Raw genomic sequence first — 18,745 nt, 5'->3', positions numbered from 1 at the left:
TATTCTGCTCTCTCTAACTTGCCAGACACATTAGGCTCTTTCACAGTTAAATATTTCTGATGCACATTTCCCCATAAGCAAAATCCTGTCTTTTGAAATCATGCCAGGGGAAAGACCGCTCCTGAGGAGACTATGGGGAAAAAACAAAGTAAGAATTTTCTAATTCCTGCCTCACAGAACTGACCAAGGTCTGGAACACACTGCCTACATGCTTTGATTTGTGCCAGGAGCCACATAAGAGGACTTTCTTTTCCCAGAGAGAACACCTGCCAGGCCTTTGAAAAAGTTGTGTTCGTCAGGACCCTGAAGTTCTCCCCTGATACTGTCTGCATCTATTATCCCAGAGTTATCCCATCTATTATCCCAAAGCAATCTTTCATTGCTTTTTCTTTCTTTCTCTCACCTCCCTCAAGACATGTGTGCACAGGGTTACATTTGGTTACTCTCAGCTCTTGCTCACTTGCTGTTCACCAGGTCATCTCCTGAGCATCTTTGATCTCTTGACATCAGAAGCCAGGTGCGGTGCTTTATCACCTTTTTTACTTTCAGGGCCCAGCACTTACACAGAACACAGCCTTACACAGAACAGCACACAAGCAAGGTTTGATGAAAAAAAAAAATACATAATGCCTGATATAATCACTACAAGGTTCTATAGTCTCAAATGCCAGATTTCTTAGAGCACAAGAAACTTGGGAAAACTATTAAGTAGTAATCGATTAATATTATTATAGCTGGGAGAAATAATGCTTCAAGGGTAACACCTCTTGAAGGTGATACTTACTTGCTAAGAAAATGTACTGGGTGAATCATTTAATAAATCTGTCCCCAAAGTGAGTACAAGATCCAAAGACTTCTTATTTATATCAATTATTCTGAAATAATTTGATAGTATCCTAAATGGTAGCCTGAGAAAGGACTGTGATCTTAAAGCGAGCAGCTTCCCAAACCCTACTCTTGCCTGTCTCTCATATGAGGACGAAGTGTCTTATTTTCAAGGAAAGCATACAGCCCCGCTCCCTGCCCTGCAGAGGCTAATGACATCTAAGTGTCAAATGTCCCTCACTGTTCACTGTCAAGTCTAGATGGAAAAATGGGCAACATTTCTAAATCAGGTCTCTGGGTTCTTTACTCTCACATTAGGTTCCTGGTTTTCACCTTTCATTTCGACGCTGAACAGCTCTTTCATATTTCTTCCGAAGTTGTACCATCTCCTCTTCAATCATTGTGATCATATTGGCAAGTCTGTCGATGTTATTTAACTGGGCTTCTTTCTTCTCTTTCATTTCTTGAAGTTTTGCTACAATTTTGCACACATCGTTTTGCATGCTTTCTCTGATGGTAATGTTGTTGGCATGCTTCAGCATTGAATTTTGTAGCTTTCTTTAAAAATAATGGGAAAATGGGTATGATTATAACTTCCTTTAGTTTCTTTAAAAACAATGAAGACTTCAGAAACATAAACTATCAAAGTAGCTCTTGCCTTACTATGTTCCTTGAAATGACAGTAGTATTAGTAATGATGATGTTCATCATGTCATACTCTTTAGGAATTTCTGTAATTTTCCAAGTCTCCAACTTCCTCTAATCTGGATTAGGACATCTTTCCTTTGTGCCCCAAGAATCTGCTGCTCCCCTTTATCAAAGCAAGAGACTACAGTGATTCATTTACTGCTCTCTTGTCCCCAGGGGACTCTGCTGTCTTGAGGGTGAAGGTGGTTATATATGACAATGTCCACTGGACCTAACGTAGTGCTTGACTTAATATGGCATCAGAATCAATGCCGAATGAATGCATGGCCTCCGTAAATGACATTTGCTTTCATGAAGGATGAGAACCTGATTAGGATGTTAGCTTTGCCTTGTCATAGCAGTCCCCTCTCAGCTCTACCCCCATCTCCCTTCCACTACCCCCCACACAAGAGCCTAGTTTGTAATATCTTTAGAAAAAAAACTGGGGAATAGTGGCCACCAGAAAAAGTTCATGTTGTATAGATTCTATGGATCAGGGACTAAATACAGGTGGGAGAGTCCACCAGATCTTGTCACATGGTAAATAATAAAGTTTAAAAAACAACCCTTGGATTAATTCATTTAATAACAAAAAGTCCTATATAAAGGACTATTTCTATGGATTAAAAAAAGTGGGCCCAGAGAGCTAGGATTTCTTGCCCAAGGTCACACAACCAGTAAGTGGCAGGACTGGGATTTGAGTCTAGAAAAGTCACCTCTCTTAACAGCTCTGCTATACTGCCTCCCACAAGCACATTAGATGCTTCAGGACTACAGTCATAGGATGCTGGTTAATTAACATTTGATTGTCTTCTAACTTTAAACTTCTAACTTTAAATTTAAACTTCTAACTTTAAACTTTAGATTGTCAAATTTGTGCTTTTATTTCTAGATGAATAAATGAAAATAAAATGAGAATAGTTACAGATTTAGTTTTCCCCTCACTTAAAAAAATACAGCTCCCAAGTAGAAGCATAAGGAATCACATGTAAATGCTTAGCTTGTCAGCTCTAAAGCAAGGTATGTGAGTAAGGGCTTTTCTAGCTTTGTAGAAGACTTGTTTTCTACTTCATCATCCCCAGGGTATTTTATCATTCAGTGACTCAGAAGAGAAACTTTTGAAAGGACAGTAGTTACTGTAAGACTTACCTTTCTTGAGTAACTGCACTATTTCTTAAAATCTCCAGTTCATTTAATGACATTTTATGCCTTTCTTTTATTTCATTGACTTTCTGGTGAGCTTTGTGAAGTAAGTTAATAAATTTGTTTCTTTCATTTCGAATAGTGTCATACAGTTTAGCAAACTCTCTGAGTCTGTGAAAACACAAGAATTTTTGAAACTTGTGAAATAAATATCTGTTTCCCTCTATAAACTAACTAGATATATTTGGCAAAACTAATACAATAGTGTAAAGTTTAAAAATAAAATAAAATTTAAAAAAAAAGAAAGAGAAAAAAAAAAAAAAAAAACTAGGTAAGTCCTCAAGTAATTCTTTTACCTCCGATGAATTTCACGTTTTTTCTTCCTGTGTATCCGGATTTCAAGATCCTTTGCTTTGATCTCCCTAACAATGCTGGTATATTTTTGCTGAAATATAAAAGTTAATTGTGAAATTTTTAAAAAGTCCGTCACCAACAGCATGTGGATATTCCCAGCCTCACCCCATCTCATACTACTACTACTACTACTACTACTACTACTACTACTACGTCGCTTCAGTCGTGTCCGACTCTGTGCGACCCCATAGACGGCAGCTCACCAGGCCCCCCCATCCCTGGGATTCTCCAGGCAAGAACACTGGAGTGGGTTGCCATTTCCTTCTCCAATGCATGAAAGTGAAAAGTGAAAGTGAAGTCGCTCAGTCGTGTCAGACTCTTAGCGACTCCATGGACTGCAGCCCACCAGGCTCCTCTGCCCATGGGATTTTCCAGGCGAGAGTACTGGAGTGGGGTGCCATTGCCTTCTCCAACCCCATCTCATAAGTATCCAATAAAGACCATTCTATCTTCATCAGCTGGGTTGTGCAGATCACAGGGAAGAGGTGAGGGCGGGGGCTGAAAATTACCTGGCCAGCTGAACTGAATTGCATTGACTAGGACAAAGGGTTCATTAAAGGACAGAAAGATCCAGAGAGGAGGGGAAAAAAGGAGCCTGCCCACGTTGGTTTGAGGAAAACTTCAGGGAACTTTTCACGAGCCAAAGAATGATTACGGAAAGCATGACTGGGTTGGGTGAGTGAGGAATTTATGAAGGAGAGTTGAGGGAGAGGGTTTGGAATCAGTTTTTGTTTTTTTTTCCTTTTTAGAGGATAATTGCTTTACAATATTGTGTTAGTTTCTGCCATACATCAACATGAATCAGCCATATACATATGTCCCCTCTCTCTTGAGCATCCCTCCCACCTCACCTCCCACCCATCCCAACCCTCTAGGTTGTCATAGAACTGTTGTGAGTTGAAGCGTCAATGATTTTTGGTGAGAGACTGAAGTCGTAATTTTATTTTTGTTTGTTTATTTATGTTTGGCTGCGGTGGGTCTTAGCTGCAGCGCGGAGCTTTCTCTCTAGTTGCCCGGCAGGGGCTCCGGAATGCAGGCTCACTACTTGGGGCGCAAGTGCTCTCGGTGCAGGCTCGAGGTGCAGCGGCTTAGTTCCTTCCCACCCCCGCCCCCGAATGTGGAATCTTCCTGAACCAGAGCTCAAGCCTGCGTTCCCTGCATTGGAAGGTGGATTCTTAACCACTGGACCACCAGGGAAGTCCCTGAAACCCTGATTTTAAAGCACCTTTCCGTTATTTTGTACTGTGGGTGTTTTTTCCTACAGAATGAAGTGGTATGGTGAGACCAGCCCCATAAGGAGGTAAGAAACAAGATTCCACACAAATATTTTAAAAGACAGCAGTTATTGTTTCCAAAGTCCTCAAGATATACCAAGTGTTAAATGAACTAGTTACATCTTCAAATCTAAAGATGTTGTGTCTCTCATCTAGGGTGAGAAATGTATTCAAAGAAGTACAGAATTTTGCTAGTAGAAACCAGTTTCTGCTGGCCTTAAGGACTGTGAGAGCAATTCCCATAAAAGAAACTAGACATCTAAGTAACTGTGTCTATGAACAATTAAAGAGATGTAAAATGTAGTCATCCACTCCCACTTGGAGGTGATAGCAACGTTGACTTTCTTTGTCCCTTCACCTTTTATCTTAGGGATATAGATGAGAGGTGAAAATAAACGATAAGATTGACTGTTCCTTACGGAAGGTATAGTGTATTACCACTGTTAAACAGATTAATCAATCCCCAATGCTCAGAATAGTTCAGGGAAACAATATTTTTCCTTTATTGATTTCCATATATCAAGAGAAAGAATTGATCTCCTTTGAGAGCAATTAGAGAGCTAAATTAGCCATGAGATCTGGCAGACATAGATTAGTCACATAGGTAACACATGTATCAGGTTTTGAGGTTAATTTAAAAATTGTCTAGTTCATGAAACAGATCCATGTTCCAAGTATCCTGCTCCTTGTTTGGTTCCTCTTCCTCCTCCGCTCCGCCACGCTGTTCCCTCAGGCTGCCTTCTTTTCCCCATTCCTCCCTGTCCACTGTCTTTCCTTTCTTTGCTGAAACCCCCTGAACTCTACTGGGCTTTGCCTGAGCTTCTGGGACAAGGATCCAAACTGTTCAACGGGGATTAAGTGACCTTCACTGCCTGACCTCTCCTCTCGGGTCTCACCATTTGACATACTTTCCCCATCTTCCCATGCCCCAGCCATGCTAAACTTCTAGTTTCTCTCTCTCAAGTATTCTGGGGTGGTGGGGGATGTGGCAATAGACAGTTAAAGGGCCGTTTGAATAGCTGGCCGTGGGTTGTGTGATGCAGATCTTTACCTCAGTTTTCTCTCATCTGTATTTACCCTCATGGCTCACTAATGCTTCGTTGTGCATTCTTTCCGAAAAATAAGAAAGAAACGCTGCCCTGTGTGAATGCGTGCTCAGAATTAAACAAAGCTGCACTCAGAAACAGCCAGCATCTGGGTCACATGGTAAATTTAGGTATTCTACTTTAGTAGCGTCATATCATTTTTAAGAAGAGTTGTATACTTATTTTAGCTTTCGGGGTGGTGGGTCTTCGTTGCTGTGTGTGGGCTTTCTCTAGTTGCAGCGAGTGGGAGCCACTCCTCCCTGTGGTGCTCAGGCTTCTTATTGCGGTGGCTGCTCTTGTTGTGGAGCACCGGCTCTAAGTGTGTAGTCCTCAGTGGTTGCAGCACTCGGGGTTAGTTGCTCCGAGGCATGTGGGATCTTCCTGGACCAGGAATGGAACCCATGTCTCCTGCATTGGCAGGTGGATTCTTTACCACTAGACCACCAGGGAAACGCCATAATAATTTTTAAAAGAGGGTCTCTGGACACAATCCTTACGTGGAATAAATGATTGTAATGTTAGGATTTTACCTATCATAGAAAGATTGTTTTGCTATTGTTTCATTGTTGATTTTGTTTGGGGATGTTGCACTGGGTCAGCTCTGGCCCTTAGTCAGGAGCCCAGGAAAGGCATAGGGAGAAACAGTTACTAAAGGTAACTGTCCTCACAATGGTTTAAATGATGCTGACTCGATGAACTTGGGAAGGAGAGTGGTCTGATTCTGCGGCTCCTGAGTTGTTCTGGGTAGATCATGATGGACTGTGGGATGGTGGTGAATCACAGACACCTGTGCCTTTGAGCCTGTCAGCCATTTCTCCTGGAGGTACTCACCTTATTCTTACTGAAATTGTCATCTGTTCAAATCTCTGCTCATTGTCATTAATCTAATTCTTTTTTCCTCTAGATTGTTGACTATTGCCAGCTGAATCCTGGGACTGTTTTTCATTACATGGTTGAGTTTTGTTTAGGGAAGCTGTGTAGTCACTGAACTTGCAGGGGGCTTAAAGTCATAGTTTTCTAATGTACATTGTATTAACATGAGGCTACCCTGGACTGTTGTGGTAATTAATGAATGGTTACAAAAATGCAGTTACCTGAGCTTTCAGGAAATCCTTGGATTTTTGCTCCTTCTCATCAATTTTGATTTGAGTCATACGGACAAGGTTGAAAAGCAGTTCTTGAATGTTTTCTTGCTCCTTTAAAAGCTTGTTTTCCTCAGCAAGTTGCTGTTCTACTAACTTAGACTCAGCTTCTGATAGGATTTTCTTTTGGAAAAACACAAATATTATAAAGTATTTATTTGAAGGAACACACTAAGGCCCTTGGACTGCAAGGAGATCCAACCAGTCCATCCTAAAGGAGATCAGTCCTGGGTGTTCATTGGAAGGACCGATGTTGAAGCTGAAACTCCAATACTTTGGCCACATAGTGGGAAGAACTGACTTATTTGAAAAGACCCTGATGCTGGGAAAGATCGAGGGCAGGAGGAGAAGGGGACAACAGAGGATGAGATGGCTGGATGGTATCACCGACTCAATGGACGTGGGTTTGGGTGGACTCTGGGAGTTGGTGATGGACAGGGAGGCCTGGCGTGCTGAGGCTCATGGGGTTGCAAAGAGTCGGACACTGAGTGACTGAACTGAACTAAGGCCAGTATCTCAGACTACTTTTAAAATCTTCTATGTAGAGTTTATTTTATTAAAACACAAAAAGTAACTCTGCTGCCTTAGCACCAGGTATTTATCTTATAAAAAGAATGTGCAAACATGATAGCATAGAACTTTTTCTTATTCAGACTGTATTTTCAAGTAAAGCTTTGCAGAGAAATAAAAGCATGTTTTACTTTGACAGTGGTTTTGGATAAACAAAATTTGAAATTGGATATTGGTGAAATAATGCATTTATTATGTATTTTGAATCAGGTTTTTTACTTTAAACTCATGAATTTGTATAATTTTTTTGCCAGCTCAAACATATTTTTTTTTCCTCTTTCAAAATTTTAATGTGGGTTTGAGTAGACTTTGAGATAAAGAAACAGACTCATATTAGGTAGGATCATACTTTCTTTGACTCTTCTACTAACCAGGTTTCATGGATCACAGTTAAAAACACAGCTTTGCATTAGTCATTCTTAGAAACTTAAGTGAAACTTGATATTAACCTGCTGGGTTAAATTCCTCTTAGCTACTTCAACTTCCTTATGGAGTTCTCGCCTTCTCTCAGATAATGTAGAATCATCTTTAGGAATAGCTTCAATCTGGAAATCAGAATTTAAAACAGGTATTATACAAGAAAGAAATTTTCAGTGTCCTGTAGTCAACCCCATCATGAACCTTTTGAAAACGGTGGGCAAATTATGATGCTCACTCTTACAGGAAACTGCTTATTATGCTGACTATTCTTTGTAAAGTCACGGTAAATTGAAATATGAAGATTTGCAAGAGATTTGTAATTCACCAGCTGCTAATATTCTACTTCTAATTCATTTGGAAATAAAAACCTTACTACTAATAGTTGCTAACATTTATAGAGCATGAGTATGTGTTAAGCAAAGTTCTAAGTGCTTATATGTATGCTGCTGCTGCTAAGTCGCTTTAGTCATGTCCAACTCTGTATGACTCCATAGATGGCAGCCCACCAGGCTCTGCCATCCCTGGGATTCTCCAGGCAAGAACACTGGAGTGGGTTGCCATTTCCTTCTCCAATGCATGAAAGTGAAAAGCGAAAATGAAGTCGCTCAGTCATCCAACTCTTTGCGACCCCATGGACTGCAGCCCACCAGGCTCCTCTGTCCATGGGATTTTCCAGGCAAGAGTACTGGAGTGGGGTGCCATTCCCTACTCCGGCTCATGTGTATAGTCTTATTTAATTCTCATAATAACCCCATTAGGTAGGTAATATTATCTCCAATTGTACAGATGAGAATGAGGAACAAAGACATTTAAGCACCTTGCATGCTGGTATACGTGTAAACCCAGGCAGTTAGACTCAGAGCCCATGGTCTTAACACTGTATTTTACTACCTCTTTAATGACTCAGCACTTTGGAAACATGTATTCAAATGATATTTTTTTATATCAATACTTACCTGAATTCATTTATGAAATACTATAAAGAAAAATAGGAATTATTAAGAACAGAATAGTTGTCTACTCTGTAGTAGTTTGAGTACCTGGAAAGTTGTTATATGAAAGAAAACTCAATCTTAACTTTTTTGTTGATACTTGAGATTCCACCATTACATTTCCATTGTATTAGCTTGTGCTTTTGTCCTCTGTCAAAATACTTTGAAGAGAGAACATCTTATTATAAGATGTTGTTCCCTTATTAGCAATGAACTTATCGGATTCTTTATGATGGAGAAGAGAGCAGAGAAAAAGAGGACACATGGCAGCTGATGGTGAAGGAGTACCATCCAAGGATACAAGAAGGGTTACATTGGGGGTGCTGACTGCATACTTGACTCAGAGAAGATTTAGAGTTGGATCTTCACATCAAAAGCTCATGACTCCAATCTGATGTGGTTTATTTCCTACTGTGACAGCACACACTTCTAGGCACCAAAGTTGAATATTACTGAAATGTGTCCCAAGAAGAGAAGATCATACTCTTAGTGATTTAAAGGTCACTAAACAGGATCCTTCTGAAGTTGACACTGATCTTTTAAAGTAGCTGAAATGTGTCTTTGAATGCTCCATACCCATGAACCTGTGCATCTTCAGTAGCATTTTTTTCGCCCACAGAGGCCCAATGATATCTTGCTTTCCATGGCCTCTCCTACTGCAGAGAGCTAGCTGCTGAGAAGCACGTACTGGACTTAGGAAAATGAGACATGGTATTGTGAAATCCATGTAACAATATATAGACTTTGTGATTTGGATGAGCAGATAATTCCTACAGCAGGTCAGAAGAGGGAGAGCTCCACATAGACTTGAATAATCAAGGAAGGTTTCAAGGAAGAGGTGAGAAGCCAGTGAGGAAGACTTTGATTTTTCTTCTGGAAAGTAGAGTTAATTCTTCCTGGACAGATTGGAGTCCAGCAAGTATCTTGGTCCCTGACTATTTCTCTGCCACTGATGCCCAGGAGCAGGCTGCTCTAAATGTTGCTCCCAAGTGTAGGCAAATCTGTACATGTCACTGACAGGGACTAGAGAAGCTTATACAGTTTCTACAGAGATATGATGAGAGCAAACTCAACTCCTCTGTAAACTAAAGGCTCCTGACAAATTTTCCTGGATTCAGGTCTCAGGCATTTTAAGTTTTTTCCAATGTTTTAAATTACAAACAATACTACAGTGAATGATACTCATTTTTGAACTCTGCATAACTGTTTTTTGACATTTTCTCAATTCTCCACAAACCCAGCCCTCCAGTTTCAGGAGGGAATTACGTGTGCTTTGTGAAAGAGGTAATAAGGTGAGGCATTGGTAGCAGAGCTTCCTGGCTGCCTGCTGCTGCTGCTAAGTCGCTTCAGTCGTGTCCAACTCTGTGCGATCCCATAGACAGCAGCCCACTAGGCTCTTCTGTCCCTGGGATTCTCCAGGCAAGAATACTGGAGTGTGTTGCCATTTCCTTCTGCCTTTTCCTTCCTGGCTGCCTAGCCAATATCTGTCCTCCACTTTGACATTACTAACAGAACCCCAGTTTTGTTCAGAGCTGCGGTGTATCCAAAAATCTTCAAACTCCTTCAAAGTTGGGGGTGATGATAAGAGCCAGGGTGGGCCAATAAAATGTAACTGGAGGGGCTCCTGGAAAGGTGACTGTTTTAGAAAGACAGTGTCAGCCAGGTCAGCTGCCATATGCATTTCGCTCTCTGCCCTTCCTCACTTCTGTATGATCTTATGCCCAGAGGCTTAATGGCCATTTTGTAACCTTGGAGAAAAAACATGCATATTATAGATGACAGACGAGAAAGCTCAGAGGCTCTGGACTTTCCATTATGTGAAACTGCTTGGTGTGTGCCTATCTTTGAATTTTTTTATTATTTGAATGAAGCAACCCGTATTTACTTAAGCCACTGTAACTGAGTGTCTATTACTTCTTGAAGCCAAATTAAAAACCTGATTGATACATCTCTTCCAAAGGAAATCTTCCTAAGGTAATCTGGGAATAGGCTAGAGTTAAGCTGAAGTTCCCACTAATGGAGAAGAGAAAAACTGACCAAGTATCAAAGTTCTAATACCGAGGTAAAGTAATAGACCATTATTTTCGAGCCGGCAAGCTGTATATATAGTATGTTTTGTAAGCTTATTCATTTTAGTTATTTATTTGATTTTTATAGAGTAGCATTTGATATATTTTTAAAAACTGTGTGTTTATTATAACAAAAAAATGAAAAAAGTAGGTAAAGTAAGAAATTAAACATCTTCACTCCCCACTTCCACATTCAGATGCTACTCATCAGGAGGCAGCATTAATAGTTTGGTGTCTGTTTTTCCTAACATTTTTAATACATGAACAAACATTTACTTTCATGAAATTAAGAAATTAGGCATATTCTGTTGTTGTAAACATCCCAGTTACTTTGTATCAGTGAACTTCAGTTTCTTTAAGGCTCTGTTGTTTTTCTAAAATATTTCAAATTTTCATGAGGTCTGTGGAATTCTGGGAGAGTCTCTACAGTCAAAGGCCTAAGAGAATCAAACAGTTGTCCCTAGGGGGAAACAAATTTTGAAGAATAGCCTGACCCCTTCTTGCTTATCTTTTATCTTTTCTGTTTTTAGAATGCTTGCAAGTCTGAAATGTTCAGGCTGGGAGTGACTGGCCTGACCCACTCCTATTTTCAAGTACTGCCAGGCAGTGTAGCACCATGGCTGGGCTAATTATAAGTCATAAGTTCAAAGAGGAAGTTAGTCTCTCCCTGAAACTGAACTAGAACAAAAGCATAGGCTTTTCTTGAAATCAGGGAAGGAAAAAGACTTTTATTTTCATTTCTAATGCTATATGAGTGTTATTTTATGGACTTAATAAATAGCTAGAAGTAGTCCAATATAAATAGCATTTCTTTACTAAAATACTAACAACTTGTGAGCATTCTACCACAATTTCTTCTTTGGTCAGAAGAAATCCATTATATATTTGTGTCAAGTGAGATAAGTCTATAGTGGCAAACCTCATCATCAGAAACAGCGTGCAGTTAGCTTTATAGTACTCTCACTCTCAAATGTAACTTGATAGCTAAGGATTACCAGATAGATGAGAAAAATTTCTAGTAAGAAAGAGAAAAAATAAACAACACAAAACACACACACACAAAAACAGAAAAATGTAACTTGCAGAGAAAAGAAAAAAAGCTATTATTAATATCTTTGGTGAGATTAAAAAATGATATGTAGTATGCATAAGGGTACAATAAAAAATAAGTGTTAGGAGAAAAATAGCTCATGGAAATTTAAAATATAACAGAATGGAAGAAAAAGTGGAGGAAATTTCCCTTGTAGCAAGCCAGAAAAACAAAACAATGGAAAATATGAGGAAAAAAAAAGACAAGAAAATTAAAAAGATTCTTTGAGAAGGTCTAACATCTGGATAATAGAAGTCCCAGAAAGAGAATAGTAAAATAAAAGTGGACAAACTTGGAGAAATTATTTAAGATGGTGTTTCAGAGATGAAAAACGTTAAGTCTCTCTATGCAAAGAACCCACTCTATGTCCAGTATGATGGCTAAAAATAGGAGCCTCACAAGTGGGAACTACATTGTGAAATTTTAAATTTCGGGAGGCAATAAAAAATCCTACAAGTTTTCAGCATGGAAAAAAGGAAAAACTGGTTTCAAACAAAGAATCAAGCATGAGAATGGCACCAAGTGTCTTAGTAGTGCGATAAAAAACAATTGATCTGTATCTTCATTATGAGGAAAAATAATTTCCAATCAAAATGTCATATCCAGTAAAATTATTAATTATCTGTTAAGCTAAAGTGAGGATAAAATATTTCCTGATATGCAAGGTGTTCTGACAATGCATTTTCTGACACACCAGTCTTAAAAGATTACTTTCCATTCACCTTTTCTCAAGGAAAGGTGGACAATATCCCCTTCCCACAAAAAGAGAGTAAGTCAAAAGAGAAAGAGAAGAGACTCGTGGAATACGGGATCCAACATAGGAGAGAGAGAGAGAGAGGGAGTCACCGAGATGGTGGAGTAAGGCTCCTAAGCTGGGGAGTGTACATGTAGAGAAGTGAGACCCAATTTGCAACAGATCGGAAAGCTTAGAAGAGAAAAGCAGCTTCTGATATCTGGCAGTTGACCTGGCACTCACAGCTGGGCCTGGTGTTCTGTTGAACACAGTTTCACAGAAAATCACCATCAGACAAGACCATTCTATGCTGCTGCTGCTAAGTCGCTTCAGTCGTGTCCGACTCTGTGTGACCCCAGAGATGGCAGCCCATCAGGCTCCCCTGTCCCTGGGATTCTCCAGGCAAGAACACTGGAGTGGGTTGCCATTTCCTTCTCCAGTGCATGAAAGTGAAAAGTGAAAGTGAAGTCGCTGAGTCGTGTTGGACTCTTAGCGACCCCATGGACTTCAGCCCACCAGGCTCCTCCGTCCATGGGATTTTCCAGGCAAGAGTACTGGAGTATGATCATAGACAAAAACAAGACCACTTTGTATTTGTCTTTGGTCACAGATACAAACAAGAACATTGTCCAAGCCACAAAATATCATGTATTCCCATCTTCCTTGCCTATTATAGCTCTAGCCTCAATCTAGTCTTTTCTCTTTCTGCCATAAAATTTATTAAGGTACTCAATCATAGGATTACCCTCACTTTCTGACAATATTCAAATCTAAGGCAAAGTCCTGTTTTCTTAAACTATCCCCCAAAACACACAGCACCAGCCCCAAACCTACGTGTCCTTTCTAATAGGCTACACTGAGGTACCCTACTATTCCGCCTGGTGTGTACTTTCCCTTGCTGCAATGAGTAGTAAACTCAACTCATTCAACCATACATGTGTTCCTACTGGCTTTTGGCTAGAGATTACTGAAAAGTCTCAGAAGTTATTTCCATAAGAAGATTAAATGAATAGACTACCAAATGTGTTTTAACATGCTGAGAGGAAATTTACACACTAACAGGACAGTTTGGGGTTGAGCTAATGATAAGTACACAGAAAACTACAAATAAAAACACAAGGTGTATAAATATTGGGGAATACAATTTTGTAAGTAATTATCTAATGTGACTCATGTGTGAATAACATTTACTCATAATAATGCAAATATGAAACTTCAAAATTGTTAAAATTATAGCATAAACCTATTTAGTATATGGAGGGGCAAGAAATAGGTATGTTCAATGGACAGGGTGTAAAATAAGCTTAATCCTCATCGTTTATAATGAGAAGAAAAATAATCAGGTCTAAAACTGAAAAATAAAGGAGTAGCATTATTCACATATTACTTAAATGATGAAGATGGATCATAAGAATTAGCTAAAGGAAGAGGACTTAATTAAGAATAGGAAATAAATGGTGTATGTGCTGTCATCTACCTTTCTATACCTGAGGCAGACATCACTAATCAACTCCAGAGCTGAGAAGTCAGTGCTGAGTCTCAGAATCCTTTGCAAAATGTTCACTACAGGGGGCTACCACCAGCTGAGGAGAATTGGCACTTGCCTTCCTTGGACCATATGATCTTTACAATTCCTCTCAGTTCTTTCATCCCATGATTATATAAAATAAAGAACATTGAATATCTTGAGCAGGTGACACATGAAAGTATCATTTAAGATTTTTTTCAATTTTATTTTTTTCATTTAAGAATATTAGTAGCAAAATGGAGAGTAGATTGAACCTGGAAAAAATAGAACAAAGGGAGAATAGCTGGTGGCAGTGGCAGTCATTCAGATGATGCAGAGTGGATACTGAAAGGCTTTCCTGAGGGTTATCAGTAGGGCCTGAACGTGCCATCCTCACCATTGGAATGAAATAGCCATATTCAAAGTCTTATTCTGATTATAAAATTTTCTTTAGCCTTTGAAAAAGTTTATATATATACAGGAAGAAAAGCAACAGTTGTTTCTTGGTACCATCTTCTTGGAACCACATACTTTCACATCTGCAATCACTTTATTCCTTGCAATAATCCCAGTTCAAAGGTTGAAAATGCCAAACAGCAGCAGCTGTTCAATGAATCTAGGATTTAAACCTGACTCTGCCTGACTCAAAACTGATGCTCTCCTCCATATAGTTAAGTTGTCACAATTGCCTTGAACACTGGAAGGGAGTCACTAAGAGAAATGCAGAATCACTTCTAAGAGCAGAGAGAGATCAATCTTCTATAAAACTACAAATAAAGGAAAAGAGCTGTTAGAAAAAGCAGTCTCCTGCCTGCAGCCTTTTCACCCCCACTTAGCTACAAAAGAATGGGCTTTGGCCCTAGAACTCTTCCTTATGAAGAGATAGGGAATCCACACAGCCTGTACTGGGTTTATCACTTTGTGTGGGAATATCTTTCCCTGTTTCAGACACAATGAGAACTCCTTGGTTCTGCTTAAGCCTGTGTGTCAGTGGCCCTCAGGCACACCGCCAGCTTTCAGCGTTTCAGACTCCACAAGAAGGATCAAGGTTCCTTTCACCATAGTTTAAGACAATCGTGAGCGTAGGCCAGTCACCCTGAGTTGGCCATCAGGAGAGACAGCTGGCCACTGGGGACCAAAGGTCACTACTGAAGCTGATCTTCCTCTGCCTCTTCTTTGTGTAGGTAGCGTTGTTCCATCCAGTGCTTGACTGGTGTGTTCTCCTCGGTGACTCCAACACCAAGGTGCAATGGGCCCCCTCTTCAAGGTAGGTGAGTGGTGCATGGCATTCTGCTTCCTTGGGACTGATGACCTGTGTGGTACACGACTTGATGTGTACATACAGAAAATGACATAGTTACTTGGTTAGAGGATTTTGTTGTTGTCACAATCTTGAGTATGTTTTTATTTTGAAAGAAAATAACCCTACAGACATAATATTCCAACCCTTAAAACATGACAGTGAATGTCAAAGCAAAATCCCCAGAGTCACTGAGAGGACTGTGTTAGGATGTAGATATAGGGTTTTATTCCTCTTCCATACCTCAACGGAAGTCAATAGAGCTAAAAATGGGCCAAAGAACTAAATAGAGATTTCTCCAAAGAAGACATACAGATGGCTAACAAACACATGAAAAGATGCTCAACATCACTCATTATCAGAGATGGGCAAATCAAAACCACTATGAGGTACCATTTCACACCAGTCAGAATGGCTGCGATCCAAAAGTCTACAAGCAATAAATGCTGGAGAGGGTGTGGAGAAAAGGGAACCCTCTTACACTGTTGGTGGGAATGCAAACGAGTACAGCCACTATGGAGAACAGTGTGGAGATTCCTTAAAAAACTGGAAATAGAACTGCCTTATGATCCAGCAATCCCACTGCTGGGCATACACACTGAGGAAACCAGAAGGGAAAGAAACACGTGTACCCCAATGTTCATCACAGCACTGTTTATAATAGCCAGGGCATGGAAGCAACCTAGATGTCCATCAGCAGATGAATGGATAAGAAAGCTGTGGTACATATACACAATGGAATATTACTCAGCCATTAAAAAGAATACATTTGAATCAGTTCTAATGAAGTGGATGAAACTGGAGCCTATTATACAGAGTGAAATAAGCCAGAAAGAAAAACACCAATACAGTATACTAACGCATATATATGGAATTTAGAAAGATGCTAACAATAACCCTGTGTACGAGACAGCAAGAGAGACACTGATGTATAGAACAGTCTTATGGACTCTGTTGCAGAGGGAGAGGGTGGGAAGATTTGGGAGAATGGCATTGAAACATGTATAATATCATGTATGAAACGAGTTGCCAGTCCAGGTTCGATGCACGATACTGGATGCTTGGGGCTGGTGCCCTGGGACAACCCAGAGGGAGGGTATGGGGAGGGAGGAGGGAGGAGGGTTCAGGATGGGGAACACATGTATACCTGTGGTGGATTCATTTTGATATTTGGCAAAACTAACACAATTTGTAAAGTTTAAAAATAAAATAAAATTTAAAAAATATCAGAAGTGTACTTTAATGTGTAGTTTGATTTCCTGAAAGTGTGATACCTTTAAGAAATTTTCTACATTTCAATTTGTCATGGTTTTCCCTAACCCTAGCAAAGTCTCTCTCCTTATGGCAGGCTGGTCTTTTTCTTTTTTTCAGATCAGATCAGTCACTCAGTCGTGTCTGACTCTTTGCGACCCCATGAATCGCAGCACGCCAGGCCTCCCTGTCCATCACCAACTCCTGGAGTTCACTGAGACTCATGTCCATCGAGTCAGCGATGCCATCCAGCCATCTCATCCTCTGTCGTCCCCTTCTCCTCCTGCCCCCAATCCCTCCCAGCATCAGAGTCTTTTCCAATGAGTCAACTCTTCGCATGAGGTGGCCAAAGTACTGGAGTTTCAGCTTTAGCATCATTCCTTCCAAGGAAATCCCAGGGCTGATCTCCTTCAGAATGGACTGGTTGGATCTCCTTGCAGTCCAAGGGACTCTCAAGAGTCTTCTCCAACACCACAGTTCAAAAGCATCAATTCTTCGGCACTCAGCCTTCTTCACAGTCCAACTCTCACATCCATACATGACCACAGGAAAAACCATAGCCTTGACTAGACGAACCTTTGTTGGCAAAGTAATGTCTCTGCTTTTGAATATGCTGTCTAGGTTGGTCATAACTTTCCTTCCAAGGAGTAAGCGTCTTTTAATTTCATGGCTGCAGTCAACATCTGTAGTGATTTTGGAGCCCAGAAAAATAAAGTCTGACACTGTTTCCCAATAAAAATCATACATATTTCATGAAACTGCATGATCAACTGTATTTCAACATACAGAAACAGAGCCCATTGTACTTTAGTAATATAGGTAATATGGCACTTAAGGCTTTTCTTAATTAAAAGCCAAGAATCTTATTTGCATTTCTTTGAAGGAAAAGACTGTAATAAGGACAAAGTATTGGCAAAGTGATGAACCAAACAGAGAAGAAATTCTAATTATAGACTTCAGAATTCAGTTTAAGATGTATATGTATGTCGCTTTATTATTTTTTTTACAGTTTTCACATAACTCATTATTTATTTTGGATATATTTCATTTTAAAGTATAGTTAATTTACAGTGTTACGTTAATTTCTGCTATACAGCAAAGGAGTTCAGATATATAGAGAGACATTCTTTTTGAATATTCTTTTCCATTATGGTTATCACAGAATACCGAATATGGTTCCCTGTGCTATACAGTAGGACTTTATTGTTTATCTATTCTATATATAATAGTTTGCATCTGCTAACCCCACATTCCCACTGCATTCCTCCTCCACCTCCTCTCCCTTTTGGCAACCACAGATCTGTTCTCAATGTCTGTGGTCCTATTTCATAGATAAATTCATTTGTGTCATTTTTTTGGATTCCACATAGAAGTGATATTTGCCTGTATTTTCTCCCAGTCCATTGGTTGTCTTTTCATTTTGTTTATGGTTTCCTTTGCTGTGCAAAAGCTTATATGTTTGATTGGTTTAGTCGCTAAGTCGTGTCCAACTCTTGCAACCCCATGGACTATAGCCTGCGAGGCTTCTCTGTCCATGGCATTCTCCAGGCAAGAATATTGGAGTGGGTCGCCATTTCCTTCTCCAATATGTTTGATTAGGTATCCTGTTTCTACTTTTGCTTTTATTTCTATTGCCTTGGTTAACTGACATAAGAAAATATTGGTATAGTTTATGTCAGAGAATGTTTTGCCTTTGTTTTCTTCTGGCAGTTTTATGGTTTTGCATCTTATATGTAAGTCTTTAAGTCACTTTAGTTTATTTTTGTGTGTGGTGTCAGGCAGTGTTCTCTTATAACTTCATGAATTTTTATGAGGTTGTGTTCACCTTCCCCAACACAGCTTACTGAAGAGACTGTCTTTTCTCCATTGTATATTCTTGCCTCCTTTGCCCAAGATGAACTGACCATAGATGTGTGGATTTATTTCTGGGGTCTCTATTCTGTTGCATTGATCTATATGTTTTTGTACCAGTACTCTGTTATTTTGATTACTGTATCTTTATAATATTGTCTAAAGTCTGGGAGGATTATGCCTCCAGCTTTGCTCCTTCTTGGCAGGCCCGCCTTCTTCCTGCTCATGCCTAGACTTGGCAAATGCTTCAGGGAGGAAAAAGGCTACCTGTATCTGTTCATCTAGGAAGTGTTTATACCGTTACAGAATTTACTTCTACAACTCTCATACATCTTTTAAAAATATGTGATTTTTAGTTTATTAATTTTTTTCTGGTTCTTATGACAGGAACC

The 18,745-nt window shown here is 39.7% G+C and overlaps 1 protein-coding gene and 1 long non-coding RNA gene across 11 annotated transcripts in view; one reads left to right on the top strand and one right to left on the bottom strand.

Annotated features, from left to right (window-relative positions):
* CCDC146 (coiled-coil domain containing 146) overlaps positions 1-18,745 on the bottom strand; it is a 141,296-nt gene that overhangs the window by 10,809 nt on the left and 111,742 nt on the right. For 2 of the 5 annotated variants that reach the window (XR_015162723.1, XM_086397073.1), the window contains exons 10-14: positions 7,590-7,685; positions 6,523-6,693; positions 3,012-3,100; positions 2,662-2,826; positions 1,159-1,383 (exon numbers count right to left, since the gene is read on the bottom strand). Coding sequence is in view for 4 of the 5 variants with exons in the window: in XM_086397073.1 (XP_086253199.1) it covers positions 1,159-1,383; positions 2,662-2,826; positions 3,012-3,100; positions 6,523-6,693; positions 7,590-7,685 (746 nt within the window). In the remaining variant the exon portion in view is untranslated. Of the gene's footprint in view, positions 1-1,158; positions 1,384-2,661; positions 2,827-3,011; positions 3,101-3,272; positions 3,544-3,578; positions 3,720-6,522; positions 6,694-7,589; positions 7,686-18,745 lie in introns of those variants that run through there. The other 3 variants (XM_086397076.1, XM_086397074.1, XM_086397075.1) reach the window with 3 other exon arrangements.
* Positions 3,617-18,745, top strand: part of LOC147374405 (uncharacterized) — a 106,528-nt gene continuing 91,399 nt past the window's right edge. For 4 of the 6 annotated variants that reach the window (XR_015162731.1, XR_015162734.1, XR_015162730.1 and 1 more), the window contains exons 1-2: positions 3,617-3,744; positions 15,136-15,218. This is a non-coding gene — a long non-coding RNA (uncharacterized LOC147374405). Of the gene's footprint in view, positions 3,745-15,135; positions 15,223-16,622; positions 16,761-18,745 lie in introns of those variants that run through there. The other 2 variants (XR_015162733.1, XR_015162735.1) reach the window with 2 other exon arrangements.

Source organism: Bos grunniens, chromosome 4 (assembly GCF_055505025.1).
Source record: "Bos grunniens cultivar Pamir isolate PY7600 chromosome 4, Bosgru_T2T1.0, whole genome shotgun sequence".
Classification (NCBI taxonomy): Eukaryota; Metazoa; Chordata; class Mammalia; order Artiodactyla; family Bovidae; genus Bos; species Bos grunniens.
The sequence above is the reverse complement of the archived record's forward strand: the minus strand, read 5'-3'. Positions and strand labels throughout refer to the sequence as shown.